Source organism: Pyrgilauda ruficollis, unplaced genomic scaffold (assembly GCF_017590135.1).
Source record: "Pyrgilauda ruficollis isolate IOZ18807 unplaced genomic scaffold, ASM1759013v1 scaffold45, whole genome shotgun sequence".
Taxonomy (NCBI): domain Eukaryota; kingdom Metazoa; phylum Chordata; class Aves; order Passeriformes; family Passeridae; genus Pyrgilauda; species Pyrgilauda ruficollis.
This window is the reverse complement of record NW_024526044.1, coordinates 3,701,495-3,714,255: the sequence shown is the minus strand read 5'-3', so window position 1 is coordinate 3,714,255 and position 12,761 is coordinate 3,701,495. Positions and strand designations below refer to the sequence as shown.

The window sequence follows — 12,761 nt, the reverse complement described above, 5'->3', positions numbered from 1 at the left end:
TAACAACAGCATTTTCTGTTTTGTTTTGGTTTTTGTGTGTCTTCAAATGCAATTTTGCAATTGCAGTTCTGGGGTAAAAGATCAGCTGTTGAAATCCACCCTGGTGTCCCTGCATGGGCCTGGCATGAATGGAGGGAGCACAGCTCACGTCCCGTTGCGTGCAAGTGGCAAAAATAGCACAGAAGTGAGTGTGTGGGGCCTGTGGAAGCATCTCTGAAGGAGCAGGAGCACAGAACACTCTTCTCCAGCTCGCTGTCCTGCCTGCCAGGCTCTGCTCACTTGTTGGGCTGTGCTGGTTGTGGGTTGTCTAATTCTCACTTGGCTACAGCTGCCAGCCCAGGGAGGAGAGACTCTCAGGGTGTCAGACACACTTGGATTTACCTCCCTCCTCTGCAGGATTTTCAGTGAGGCAGCTCTCATCTCACAGCTGTGGATTAATGAGTAAAATGACAGTTACTGTTTGCTGGAGAAAAATTTGGGGTTTGCTTGGATGTGTTTCTGCCTCGTCCCGGAATCTTTTGTGTGTTTCTGTATTCCCTGTGTCAGGCTTTAATGCAGCAGAACTGTCAGAGATTTCTGTGGATATGGGCTCTAATATTCTGGTAATTTGATTACAGTGCATGCCATGGATTGCAGGAACTGTTGTATTCAGAGGTCAAAGTTGTGTCCACACCAGTGAGAGAAGTTTTACACCACATGTCTGATTTGCTTCTCCTTTTCACCTGTCCCAGGAGACAAATGATTCATCACATAGTGCTGAAATATCTTCATCTCCTGATTTGGGCCAAGATTTAAGAGTAGTTACCCAAAAGTTTCCTCTTGAGCTGAGGGGAAAGATCTGTGATGAATGATTCTTTTTCAGTTCTTCTCTCCTGCAGTTTATTACAAGATTATTTGTGTAATTAGGGGGCCCAGTAGTAATGTTGTTAAAATACAAGTGGGCACATTTATTGTTTCCTCCAAAAGGAAACAACCAGTCTCTAGGAGTTCTGGTTTTCCCCTGCCTCCACTGAACATGTACTGTTTTATGTAGCTAGCAGATTGAGGCTAAAGTTACTTTTTTTGTTTTTCCCCCTTTTATTTCTTTTTGTTAAAAAGAAAAGAAAAAAAAATCCCCTCCATTCTCTTAACAAATGCTGAATTTTTTTAAGGATATGGTCAGAAAGAGGAACTTAAACTCAGCATAATGTTTATAGTGCCACACAAGCTTCAGTAAAAGTGATGTGCAGTACTCTTTATTAACATCTAAAAAGTCCCTGTGGGATTATAATGACTGCAGAGTAATAAACAAATAAAAGTAGCAAGATTAAATTGTTCAGAATATTTTTAGTGATGGAAAAAGCAATAAGTTTTAACCTTGAGAACCAAGGGAAGAGCAGCTTGTGGGTAGAACAAATACAATTAGGAATGGATTCCCCTTAGTGATGACTGGTTATCATTCATGGCATTACAGATAATTGTCTTATACAAATAAATTGTTAAAATATGGATACAAAAGAACAGTACTCACATGTAAGCACCAGAATTCACCAGAATTTCCAAATTACAGTAATTTTTAACCTTCTGTTTAAATGACAGACCTGAATTTGCTTTCCCTTGTGGTGCCAAAGGACTCAGTACAGGCAGTGGGTGCTCCAGGCACCGACAGAGAAACACAACCAGCCCCATCCCCAGTCCTCACCCAGGAAGAAACCCTTCTCTCCATCAGAACTAAAACTCCCAGCTACTAATACTGCATTATTTTATGAGCATTTTTTAGTACTTCTCCCAGAGCTCTTCTGGTCTCTTTTAAAATGTTTTACAGCCACTGAGCTGTGGGAAGAACAATTGGTGAAGCCGAGGGGGCCCCCCCAGTGCCAAGGCAGTGGCCAAAGGCAGGATTTGCCCAGGGGCTGCAGGGCCAGAGGCTGATTTACAGTCCCCAGGCTGGGCACAGGACACCGTGCCAGCTCCTCGGGGGGTGGCAGGGCTGGTGACTTCACCGCCAGGGTGGCCTGGGGCCAGGCTGCTGCAGCTGAGTGAGGAGCTGGGGTGACATCAGTGGGGCTGGGGTGACACCAGTGGGGCTGGGGTGACATCAGTGGGGCTGGGGTGACACCAGTGGGGCTGTGAGGAGCTGGGGTGACATCAGTGAAGCTGGGGTGACACCAGTGGGGCTGTGAGGAGCTGGGGTGACACCAGTGGGGCTGTGGTGACACCAGTGGGGCTGTGAGGAGCTGTGATTCAGCCCAGCATTGCCCAGCACGGGGAGAGGCTGTGGCAGCAGCACAGGAACTCTGTTCTCCTTTGAGAAGCTCTGGTGTGCAGCAGGAAAACCTTCCAGGGCGATGCTCTGCTGATTATCAGCTCATCTGCTGCTGCCCCAGCTCTGAGAGCTCCTGCTCGCTTTAATTATTGCTTAGGGGGAAGCTGCCTTCCCTCTGCCCTCCTTTTCCTTGTTTTTTTTGTTGGTTTTGTTTTGTTTTTTTTTTTTTTAAGGAAGGTAGCTTTTAAGAGCTTGCCATGAAGATCTAAGTTAAGGGATTTTCTCTACTACAAAGCCTGCATAGTTTCCCAGGCCAGGTGGACCCGATAGCACTGACTGCATGCTGAAAAACCTCATCCCCACCCTTCAGGCACTTTAATTGTAAGCCTTTCCAGATACACTGGATAAACACTGTCAAAATGAACCTGAAAGCATTGTTGTTGTTGGTTTAGCCGTTAAATAATTATGAGTTTGTCTGTCTAATTACAACATAATCTTGTTTAAACTTGGATGGCTATTTGCAGTATCTCTTAAATGAGGTGGAAGCAGAAACATTGGGGGGGGGGGGGGGGGGGGGAAGAAAATTCACAGTTCTTCCACTTTAAGAGAAGGAAAAAAGGAGTTTTTACTCCTGTAAAATTTAATTCAACCTGACAACAAAATACTCTAACTTGGAAGCTACTGTGGTAGGATAAGGATGATAAAGAATAGTGTGGAACCTCCGAGATGCAACAGAAACTTAATCCTCCATGCATAATATTTTTCAAACTGTTTAGAAATAGTTTAAGGTAATTTACGGGAAGACTTGAGTGACAAAGCACATTACTTGAAGTGCCTTTCCTTCACTAGGCACTTTCTAAATTCTTTCTCTTTCATTTCTTTACTCTCAGGAGACTTTTAAATCCAGTGAACCAAAACAACACTTTGTTTGTTGGTATAGCACGGGGCTGGCACCGATGGCAGACACTGCACCTGTTCCAATAAACTGGGGAAATGCAGAGATAAACCATAGCACTCATTAAGGGGAATCTACTGAAACATGAACAATTTGTATTTTGAATATCTTCCAGGAATAAAAGGAGAAATACATAAACAGACTTTGTTTTTACCATTATCAGTTTAAAATAAACTTTGTTTAAAGGGAGCTTCACATTTGGTTTATGTACAAAGGCAGACATACCACTAAAGAAGTTATGATAATGCTTGATTTTCTTTAAGAAAGACAAATGATTTTATCTAGCTGCTACTATTCTGCTAAAGAAAAATTACCTGTTGGCAGTTAAACCAAAATCAGTCAATTCCCCTGTTCCTTAGTAGTGGCAGCTTTTTTTGCCTTTGCATTTTCTCACATTGAGTAATATCACATTCTGACAATCTACTTCAGAGGAATGATCAGAGGAACAACATAAACTAAAGTCCATCTGCTCATCTATTAATAAATAACTAAAATTATTGGGGGATGTGGGGGGAAATTGTTTGGATCGTTAGCAACAAAGTTCTCTACAAAACAGCTTTTTGCTGGGCACAAGGAATATGCTGTGTAATATCTGACAGTTTATTAAAAAATTCTAAATAAGAAGAAACATTAAGTAACAGTTTCTCAAAGGATAAATTTCTTCAAACTTTTGCCTTGATCATCAGAGCTTGTGCTGTTCAACATGCCATACATCTCCCTCAATTTCTCTCTCTCGCACACACAGCATTAAATACAAAATGTCATGAAAATTCCTAAGTATCATTTAATGTTGGCAGCCCTGCACTGTAAAGCCATTTATATGAAACTGTGGTTGGCAGCTCTCACTCTTCCATGGGAACAAATTAACATTGGCATTCCAAACACAGGAAAGTAAGGAAATTAGAAACACAGTTTATATTTGGCCAGTGCTTTGAAATACTGTACCATGCTACTGATGTCAATTAATGAAAAGCAGAATTTTGCGGAGAGGGTCTGGTTTTGAAACACATTAACACACGTTAAACATGTTTGCACAGGAACTGGATTGTAAGCATCTTGGTTCCAAAACAATAAAGCAATTACTCTAAAACTTGTAGTCTCAAAGTTGCCATTGATTCAGTCCACTCAGTCTGGATCACTGAAGGATTTTCACTGACTCTGAGATGTAGATGGCACAAATGTTTAAAAAAGGGGTAAGGCACAGTGTGGTGGGGATTACACCCACGATAGCTTCTCTGTTACCTGCTGTAAATCAGGTATATTTATGTATAAATAATGGAATTGTAGAACATACACCCAAATACAGGGCGGGGCTCAGCAAACTTTGTGGTCCTCATCAACGAAACAAGGATTTCCAAAAGGGCTTTTTGAATTAGAAGCAGTTCGATCTTTGCTACCTGCAACCTCTTTTGTAGCAAAGATTTTTACTGACAAAATCTTCAACACCAAAAAAATCTAGATGGCAGTTTATCTCCTGGCACAATTCCACTAACTTCAGTGGAATTACTCCAGCACGGAATTTGGCCCCGCAGCCTTTACAAGGCGCTGTTTATTTGTACTGTGATTCAGATATTTTGATACCAGGAATCTTTCAGCACTGAAGTTTCCCCATATGAAATATGTCTTGTATTAAGAAATATCAGTTTCACATTTTTGTCAAACATTATTTGCTAAATTCTGTTTGTTGCAAGGATGGGAATTCAGCTGTAGTTCAACAACATGGATCGGGCTAATAATAGTGATAAGCAGTGACTAATAGGAGCTGGTTCATGTTTTGATTGTTTGCAGCAAAGGAAACTACCCTCAGAAACAATTTCAAGATTAGGAGAGAAAACTCTGTGAAGCTCAAGCAGAAACTACTGCCTGCTCATTATTTCAACACAGGGGCACTTCTTTGGCCCAATTCTGCTCTCAGTGGTGCTCATGTAAATCAAGAGGGAGTTTATGGGAATTACTTTGGACGTAGAGTTGTATAAATGAGACCACAGGGCCAGCTTCAGTAGAAATTTGACAATTTACACCAATGAAGACCTAGCCAAGAATTTTCTCTTGGGTTTCCATTTTTCCAAACTTAAGCATGTGCAGAACTTTATCCATGTGATTAGTCCTTGTGTGTAGTCTCGTTTATTTCAAACAGTTGAGCAGGAAAATCTTCATCCTGAAACTAATTTAAACAGCTCTCTCATTTCTTGAGAAGTTTCTTCCATTTAGAGAAGAAATATACATATATAAAATAGCATATTTTATTCATATATAGTAAGGGTATATATTTTTGATATATATATATATGTAGTTAATTCATTAAAGTACTTTGATGTAGGCCCTAGAGAGGAGGACTGGAAAGGGTGTAAAATATCATGGTCTCTTAATGCTGTATATCAACAGGTAGTCTCCTTATCTGGCATGCTATCAAAATTTGCTTACTTGTGTTCTTCACAAGATGACTTCATCCATCATTGCAACTTCTCACTGGTATTCATCCAGTTAGGACAATTTAGAGGCGTAAAACTAAATGTGTTATCATTTTAACCACAAATTAACAGTTTCCACGTAAATATTAGCATTTCCTCACTTGGTTCAAGGATAGCAGCCCTAATGGCACTAACCGTATATTTGATTTAAACTAATTAAAAACAGAGGCTCTTGCAATTTAATATATTGATTTTACCAGTGGGACTTAAATCTTTTATAATAAGTGTACACAGCTGCAGCACTCACCCACCGCCACTCTCAAACCTAATCCCTGCATTCCTCCTGACAATAACATGACAGGATCCACACATCCCAGTATTAGCCTTAACCCCAGTGACACTGCCAGAATGTATTAAACTAAAACATCACAGTGTCCTATTTAAAAGGAGCCTGTCAACGGCTCTGACTGGGCTTTAATAGTTATAATCTTTTTTTTAATTAATGTTTCCAACCACTTGTGTAACCTTCTCTCACACGTCTCTCCCCGCCGACCCGAAAATGTGTTTCAGGCTTATTTCCAGGGAATGCAGTGCCTGGTTTTGTGCTGCCTGTCCAGAGGCCATTAAAGCTCCTTTGCAGGGGGAGTGCTGGGACACACACAGAGACACAGGCATGGCACAACTGGGGGCACTGGGAGCAGGTCCTGCACGCTCCACTGGTGCCCAGCTCCTGTTACCAGCATCACAAGACCTGGCCATCAAGGCTTGTCTCCTTCAAAGCCCTTTAAGGGCTGTTGTGTTTTGGTTTCTAAAGTGCAGCTCACAGAGGGGGATTCACCCCCCCAGGACAGCCTGTGTGGGAACAGAGAAAAGACCCTGCTCTGGCGGGGGTCAATTTTAGCATTTGGAATTTAATTTCAGACCTGGGGACAATTTCCAGGTCCTTTTTCCTTGCATAAGGACATCCGTCCTTGGCTGCTCCTTTCTCTGCTACCAGCACACCCCCGTGGCAGAGGTAAATAGTTCCTGTCCTGCTCTGTTCTTTTACACTTGGAAATTAGAAAATAATTAAATTCTGTCTGGGGAGGGTCTGTACGTTCAGGGAATACCTGCTGGTCACTTGCTGCATGGTCCTTCATACCCTGACTTGGCTGCGAGCTTTCTGCCTTAGCCAGTGTTACACCACCTAGGGCTGCACATATCCACACTGCCCAAAACAATTATGGGATGTACCTGTCCAGGCTTGAGAGCTTTTAACAGCGTTAGGTGGAAGAGAAGGAAAAAAAGAGCCGAGGGCTTGGCCTAATGTATGGACACACCATGTGATCGGGACCAGGCATCCAGGGCTAACTTTTAATCTGCTTTGTTTCAAGTGGGAAATATGTGAAGATCAAATAAGTTCAAATCCAGGTCAAATATCCTTGAAAATCTTTGATTTATACAAGCAGGAAAATGAGGTTTAAAAGAAGTGATTATGAAAGGGTTACTAAAAACACAGCTGTACTCGTACTCTTATATCTGAGGCTCTCCAAAGAAAAACTGTGTGACATCTATATTAACCTTTGGCTGTACACCAATGAAGGCCTGTAGTGAGCTGGAATGCAAGGCAGCCCCTTCCAAATTTTAACACAAGCCAGGTTACAGCTGCAAATGCCTGCAGCCCGTGCTCACTTTATAAAGTATTCCCCGAAGGAAATTTTTTAACTGTTATAGAATCTTTTTCTAATACCCTACAGTGTTAAAGCCTGTTATTAAAGGGCAAAGAGATGACTCTCTATGCCAAACACTTGTCAACAAAAAGGATAGCCAGATGGTATGAAATAAAAGGAAACTTGGGGGCTCTTCAGCTTCTTGATTTATATTAACAAAAGCCACTTTCAAGTGCTCCTTCCAAGAATGACTAATTCCCCCCCCACTTCTTTTTTGCCAGGATTAAACAACGTTGTTCATTTTATAATCAACCACGAGACAAATTAACAAATTGCGTATCACTTGTGCCGACTCTTTTAAAAATATTCTAAGCAAGTCTGTTTACCAAGGCAAGTTTACCAGCATAAGGACAACGCAATTATTTTTAGAAGAGAAGGCCTAAGTCATCTAGAGGATGTTTACTCCTCAGCTGCTGTTTATAAACTTGAAATTAAACTTGTGCAGAAAATGCTTTGCGTTTTTTGAGTTCCTAAAATGGATCAGTTTGTAAACTGTATTGGACAGGATCTGAAATTAAATTCCAAATGCTAAAATTACAGTAATAAATTTTACAAAATTAGCCAGTAATTAACTGGCTAACTTAGTCAGACCACTGTGGCTAAATTCTCTTTTAATTTACAAATAACTTCATTCTTGACACAACTCCATTCCCCATTCATCTTAGCACAGGTGTAAGCTAAGACAAAATGTAGCCTGTAAATTAACTGGTTATAAATCTAAATCTAATTAGTTGTCAGGATTTTACAGTAAGTAAAACTTTGCTTAGTACAAAGCTCCCTAAAACGGAGCACCTGTATTCTGGTTCCTCCCTACCAATACCCAGCATAAATTTTCTGCACTAAATATACACAGTATCTCCATAGAAATCAATGTGTGTGGGGTTTGTTGTTGGGATTTTTACTGTGTAGCCCAGTAAATCTTGCAATGTAGTTTTTTAAAAAATACTATTCCCTCTAAAATTGTACAACTAGATGGATGAAGAATATGAATAAGGCAAAAAAAGTGCTTTTGTAGATTAGCATTTGGAAGCCTGGAATTACCGTTTTTTATTGACTGAAATTTCAAAGTATTATTTCTTTACTCGCTTTTACTTCCTCCATTCTAAAATGAAACTTTATTATGCTGTGACACTTCCTCATTGTGATGGCTCTGGTATAGTAATAAAAGCCTACCTGTGAAATGCAATGCTCACAGAGTATCTCTTACAAAAGTAGGACACAGTTTACTACAGTCTGCATTTAGGAATTCAGCTCTGCTTTAAAAGGGATCATTGTAGAAAGTCTCCACAAAAATTCAGTTCTACAATAGATCTTCTAATTTTCCCTGAATGTCATAGAAAACTGTACGTCTCAAAGCAGGTGTTGTGTTTGATTATATATGGAGTGAGTGGCTGCTCTAATTCATTAAAACCTCCATAAACAAGCCTGCCTTTGTCCTATCAAGATGAAAGAGCAATGACTATAATGGGATGAAAGGTGTGCACAGCGATGAAGAAAGCTATTATAGATCTGTGTCCTTTTTAAACTCGTCCTGGCATGCACTGTTGACAAGGGAACAAAACAGCACAGATAAACCTCCAAAAAGTGCCTTGCTGGTCGTAATTCCACCTGTACTTAAAACTACTTTTAGTGGTTTTGTAGCTTTGCTTGTGCTTTTAGTAGCTTTTCTTGTGCTCTTACTACTCCTTGACCATGCTGACAGCAATTAAATAAAATAATCATTTAGGAGTTTGCAGAAAGAACACTCTTGCATTTCTAAGCTAACAAAAAACCCTGGTGGGTTGAAATGAATGAATAAATCCACTGCAGGCACCAAAATGCATCAGGGTGTCAATTATGGGGGGTTATGGCTTACACAGGTGAAACCTGCTCCATACAAAGTTCTCACATAGACACAGACATATCCAAAATGTTATTTCACATTTATGGATCGATTCCATTCCTTTGTATTCAAACCCATCAGTGGCCTAAATATTAATTCTTTCTTATAACTCTTACACGAGCTGACAAGGAGACTCTTCCTTACATTGGCACTGTGGGACGGGAGCGCTGCAGTTTCACTGATGATTCAGTAAATTACTACACCTGAGGAGCGGAGCTAAACTCCCTCCCATTACGTACTTACATGTTTCATAAGGTTCTTTCCTCTCTACTGAAATGGAAAGCAAAGAGTGAATTTCGCTATTGTTATTTGAACATCTTTTGTCTTCTGCTCAGGACTCTCCTTGCACTCGGTGTAAGACCCAAGAACCACGGAGAACAGTGTTAGCAAGGTCACCCTTATCTTTAAAGTCAAATATTTGACTGCTATTGGTACTTTTGACTGCTCAAATATTTGATTTTAAATGTATCATTGCTCATCGGCTTAAGCATCCAGCAGTGACTAGACAAACACTGTAATTCCAAATGGAAAGCACCAGCCCTCACAGAGCACAGCCCCCGGGCCAGATGTAATTCCGAGCTTCCCACTGTGAAGCTTATGGCAGTTAATAAGGAGGCGCAGCTCATGCAAACTAGAGCTCTCCCACAGCGTCCCGTGGCTCCTTATCATGCAAGAATTGTGCCGGGATGGCTACCGTGTCTAATAATTATTAACGTGTGTCACAGAGCCTTTACAGCTGCTGAGCTTTTTCAAGTTAGTTAAAGTGCTGGGATTAGAGAGGTGGTGGTTTAGGTGGTGATTTCATCTTTGCTGCTTCTGAAGTTCCAGACAGTGGAAGTGTCCAGAACAGGGACATCCATAAAGGTGTTAATGGATTTATTGGAGGTCTCGGGGGTCTGTAATTCCTGGCAGGTTATGTGCCAGAGGTGTGCTCCTCTTGCACTTTGCGTTTCCCTTTGTTTGGGACAAAGTCTGAGCTGATCTTGTTTTGGAAATACAATTCAGGTTCTGCCGTGAACTTGCAGGCACCCAATCTGTACGTGTGTGGTTTGAGAGCCTCACATGATGAGGTCTAAAAACGGATAGAGCGAGCCAGGTCTATAATTGTATATTTAAAATAGAATGCGCACCCTGACAATGTTTTACTCAAATCCGGCCCAGTCAGTCCACACGGGTGTGCAATCTACAGCGAGCAAATAGAAATCAGATTGGGCCGTGGCATCCAATTAGAGAGGCCTAGTGAGCCGCATACAAAGCGTGCCAGCTCTCGTATCGTTTGCATAAACCCATCCACATGTGCTTGTGAAAAGAGGCGAGTTAGCGGCATAAACCGGGGTCAACAGGAAAAGCTGCAGGAGTAAATAAGGATTTACTGTGGAATCCCTCCCAAGCCATTAGGAAAACATGTGCGAGCAGCTCAGCCCCTCCGGCCGAGGGAGCGCGGCGCTGGGATGCCGCAGGGAACCGTCCCAGCCATCCGTCCCCGCGGCCCCGGTGGCTCCGCATCCCGCAGGAGCCGCAGCCCGGCACCGGGAGCTGTGCGGGACCCGTGCTCTGCTCCTGCCGGGGTTTCGCGTCTTCCTCGGCGGTGTGGGATGTGGAGCAGACCTGCTAATCGTCCTGTTTAACTCCTACCTGCAAATCCCATTTCTGACGCGCAGCAACTATCAAAGGGAGCAGACGACAAAGACCTGAGCGTGGGGGGAGCTCGTGGCTGTCCAAATGCTGTGAGGGGAACTCAGAGCCCTCTCCCCGTCGATGCCACTCAGTTACCGCCTGGCAAAGCAGCCGAGGGCCGCTACCTGCCCTTCCTTGCCCAGGTGGGCTGTCAGCCACCTGACCCGCTGGGAAACAGCTCCCAGCCGGGGCCACCTGCGCCACCAGCCCCTGTCCTCCCGTCGGTGGCCAGGTCCCCGCTCCAGCCTCTCCCTGGCACCTGGTTCCCTGGTTCCCTGCCCGGCTGCCCCGGACCCAGCCCCGCCGAGACCGGCACTCACCCAAGTTGACGAAGCTCATGACCATGTCAGCTTCGGTGAGGAAGTTGCTGTCCTGCAGGCTGGCCAGAGGCGGCCCCTGGGTGCTGAAGATGGGCTTGTAGGGGTAAGAGAAGCCCTCGCCGTCCTCGGCGGCGGCCCCCGCCGCCCCCTCCTCCACGGACATGGCATTGTAAAGGTCCAGCATGAACATGGGGGCCGAGTTGTGCTTGCCGTGGAGGTGCGGCCGCGGGCGGTGCGGCAGGCCGAGGATGGAGAGGATCTCCCGCTGCATCTCGCGGCGCTCGGGGCCGCGCAGCCGCCGGTGGATGAAGCTGGAGTGCACCTCGTTGTCCACCGTGAAGTCGGCGAGCACGCAGCGCAGCCAGAGGGCGGGCGCGGCGGCGCCCAGCACCAGCAGCCAGGAGGCGGGCTGCCCGCGCCCCGCCACCGGCATCGCGGCGGAGCCGTGTGAGCGGCGCGGCTCGGCGGGGAGCGGCGGGAGGGTGTCTCTGGTGGGAGGAGCAGGCGGCTGAACCCAAGCGCTCTCTCTCGCTCGCCCGCTGCAAGCCGCTCGGGAGAGAAAATCCCTGGAACTGCCTCGAGGAGGGACGTCTGCTCAGGTTGCTTTTCAGGATGTTTGTGGAGGCTGCGGGCTCGGCGAGAGGCTGAGCCGGTCCCCAGCGCCTAAATTGCCGTGAACGTCATTAAGGAGAAGACAGCCCAGGAGAGAGGGCGGTTTATGTATAAGGAAGGGGCCCAAACTCCCACAGACTTTATAGATGCGAGTACATCGGCTGTCTGCACAAGCACGAGTGCACACTTCTTTTTCCTGCCTGCTCTTTTCTCTTTTTCTTTAAGAAGTTCAGATTAGAAGAGACTTCCCGTGACAAAACAAACTCCATTAAATAATTTAAAACGTGATGATTATAAATTCACCTACATAGACACGAATGTGTGTCTCTGACAGCACAGAGCCCCGGCTCACTTTTTCCAGCTGGCAGTGGGGAGAGTTAATGGAGAAGCGTTAGAAATCCGAAGGGGGAGATATTCTCTATGAATGGTAACACCGGGAACATTCACTTGAAATGAAACTATCAACCTGTGCACACGGGTGGTTAATGCCATTCCATTACCCCACACCCTTGCCTTCCCATCTCCTTCTGCTCCTGGTACATGCCATTTTTGGGATATTGTCTTGATATAGATTGTCAGCTTCTTAAAGCAATGACTTTTTTTAACTCAGTGGATGCAATATCTACAGTAATGCAGCTCCAGTCCCAATTAGCCCAGGTAGCTGTCTGCTACAACAGTAATTAATAATAATAATATCAGATGACAAATGTAAACTAATGCTTCCCAAATCTTACTTGGAAAGAAGGGGAAGCCAGGATGGTGTATTTGGGTCACTGAATCAAGCCTGAGGTAACCCCAGAAATCATATATATATACATTAAGTTTATGCTGACATTAATTCCTTGGGCAAAGGAGAAAGAAGAGGGGTGGAGACTAAAGCAGGTCATTGGTTTTGGGGGTGTTTTTGATAGATTGTTCTGTTAATATTTTCAGACAAGCAACATCAGGTA

General features: G+C 44.0%; 1 protein-coding gene across 1 annotated transcript in view; it reads right to left on the bottom strand.

The window, feature by feature from the left end:
• The window catches only part of BMP7 (bone morphogenetic protein 7), a 39,510-nt gene extending 27,157 nt beyond the window's left edge, over positions 1–12,353 (bottom strand). Inside the window, exons 1-2 of the mRNA XM_041478402.1 lie at positions 12,325–12,353; positions 11,200–11,687 (exon numbers count right to left, since the gene is read on the bottom strand). Of these exons, the coding sequence (XP_041334336.1) occupies positions 11,200–11,687; positions 12,325–12,353 (517 nt within the window). The remainder of the gene's footprint in view (positions 1–11,199; positions 11,688–12,324) is intronic.
• Between the last annotated feature and the right edge of the window lie 408 nt (positions 12,354–12,761).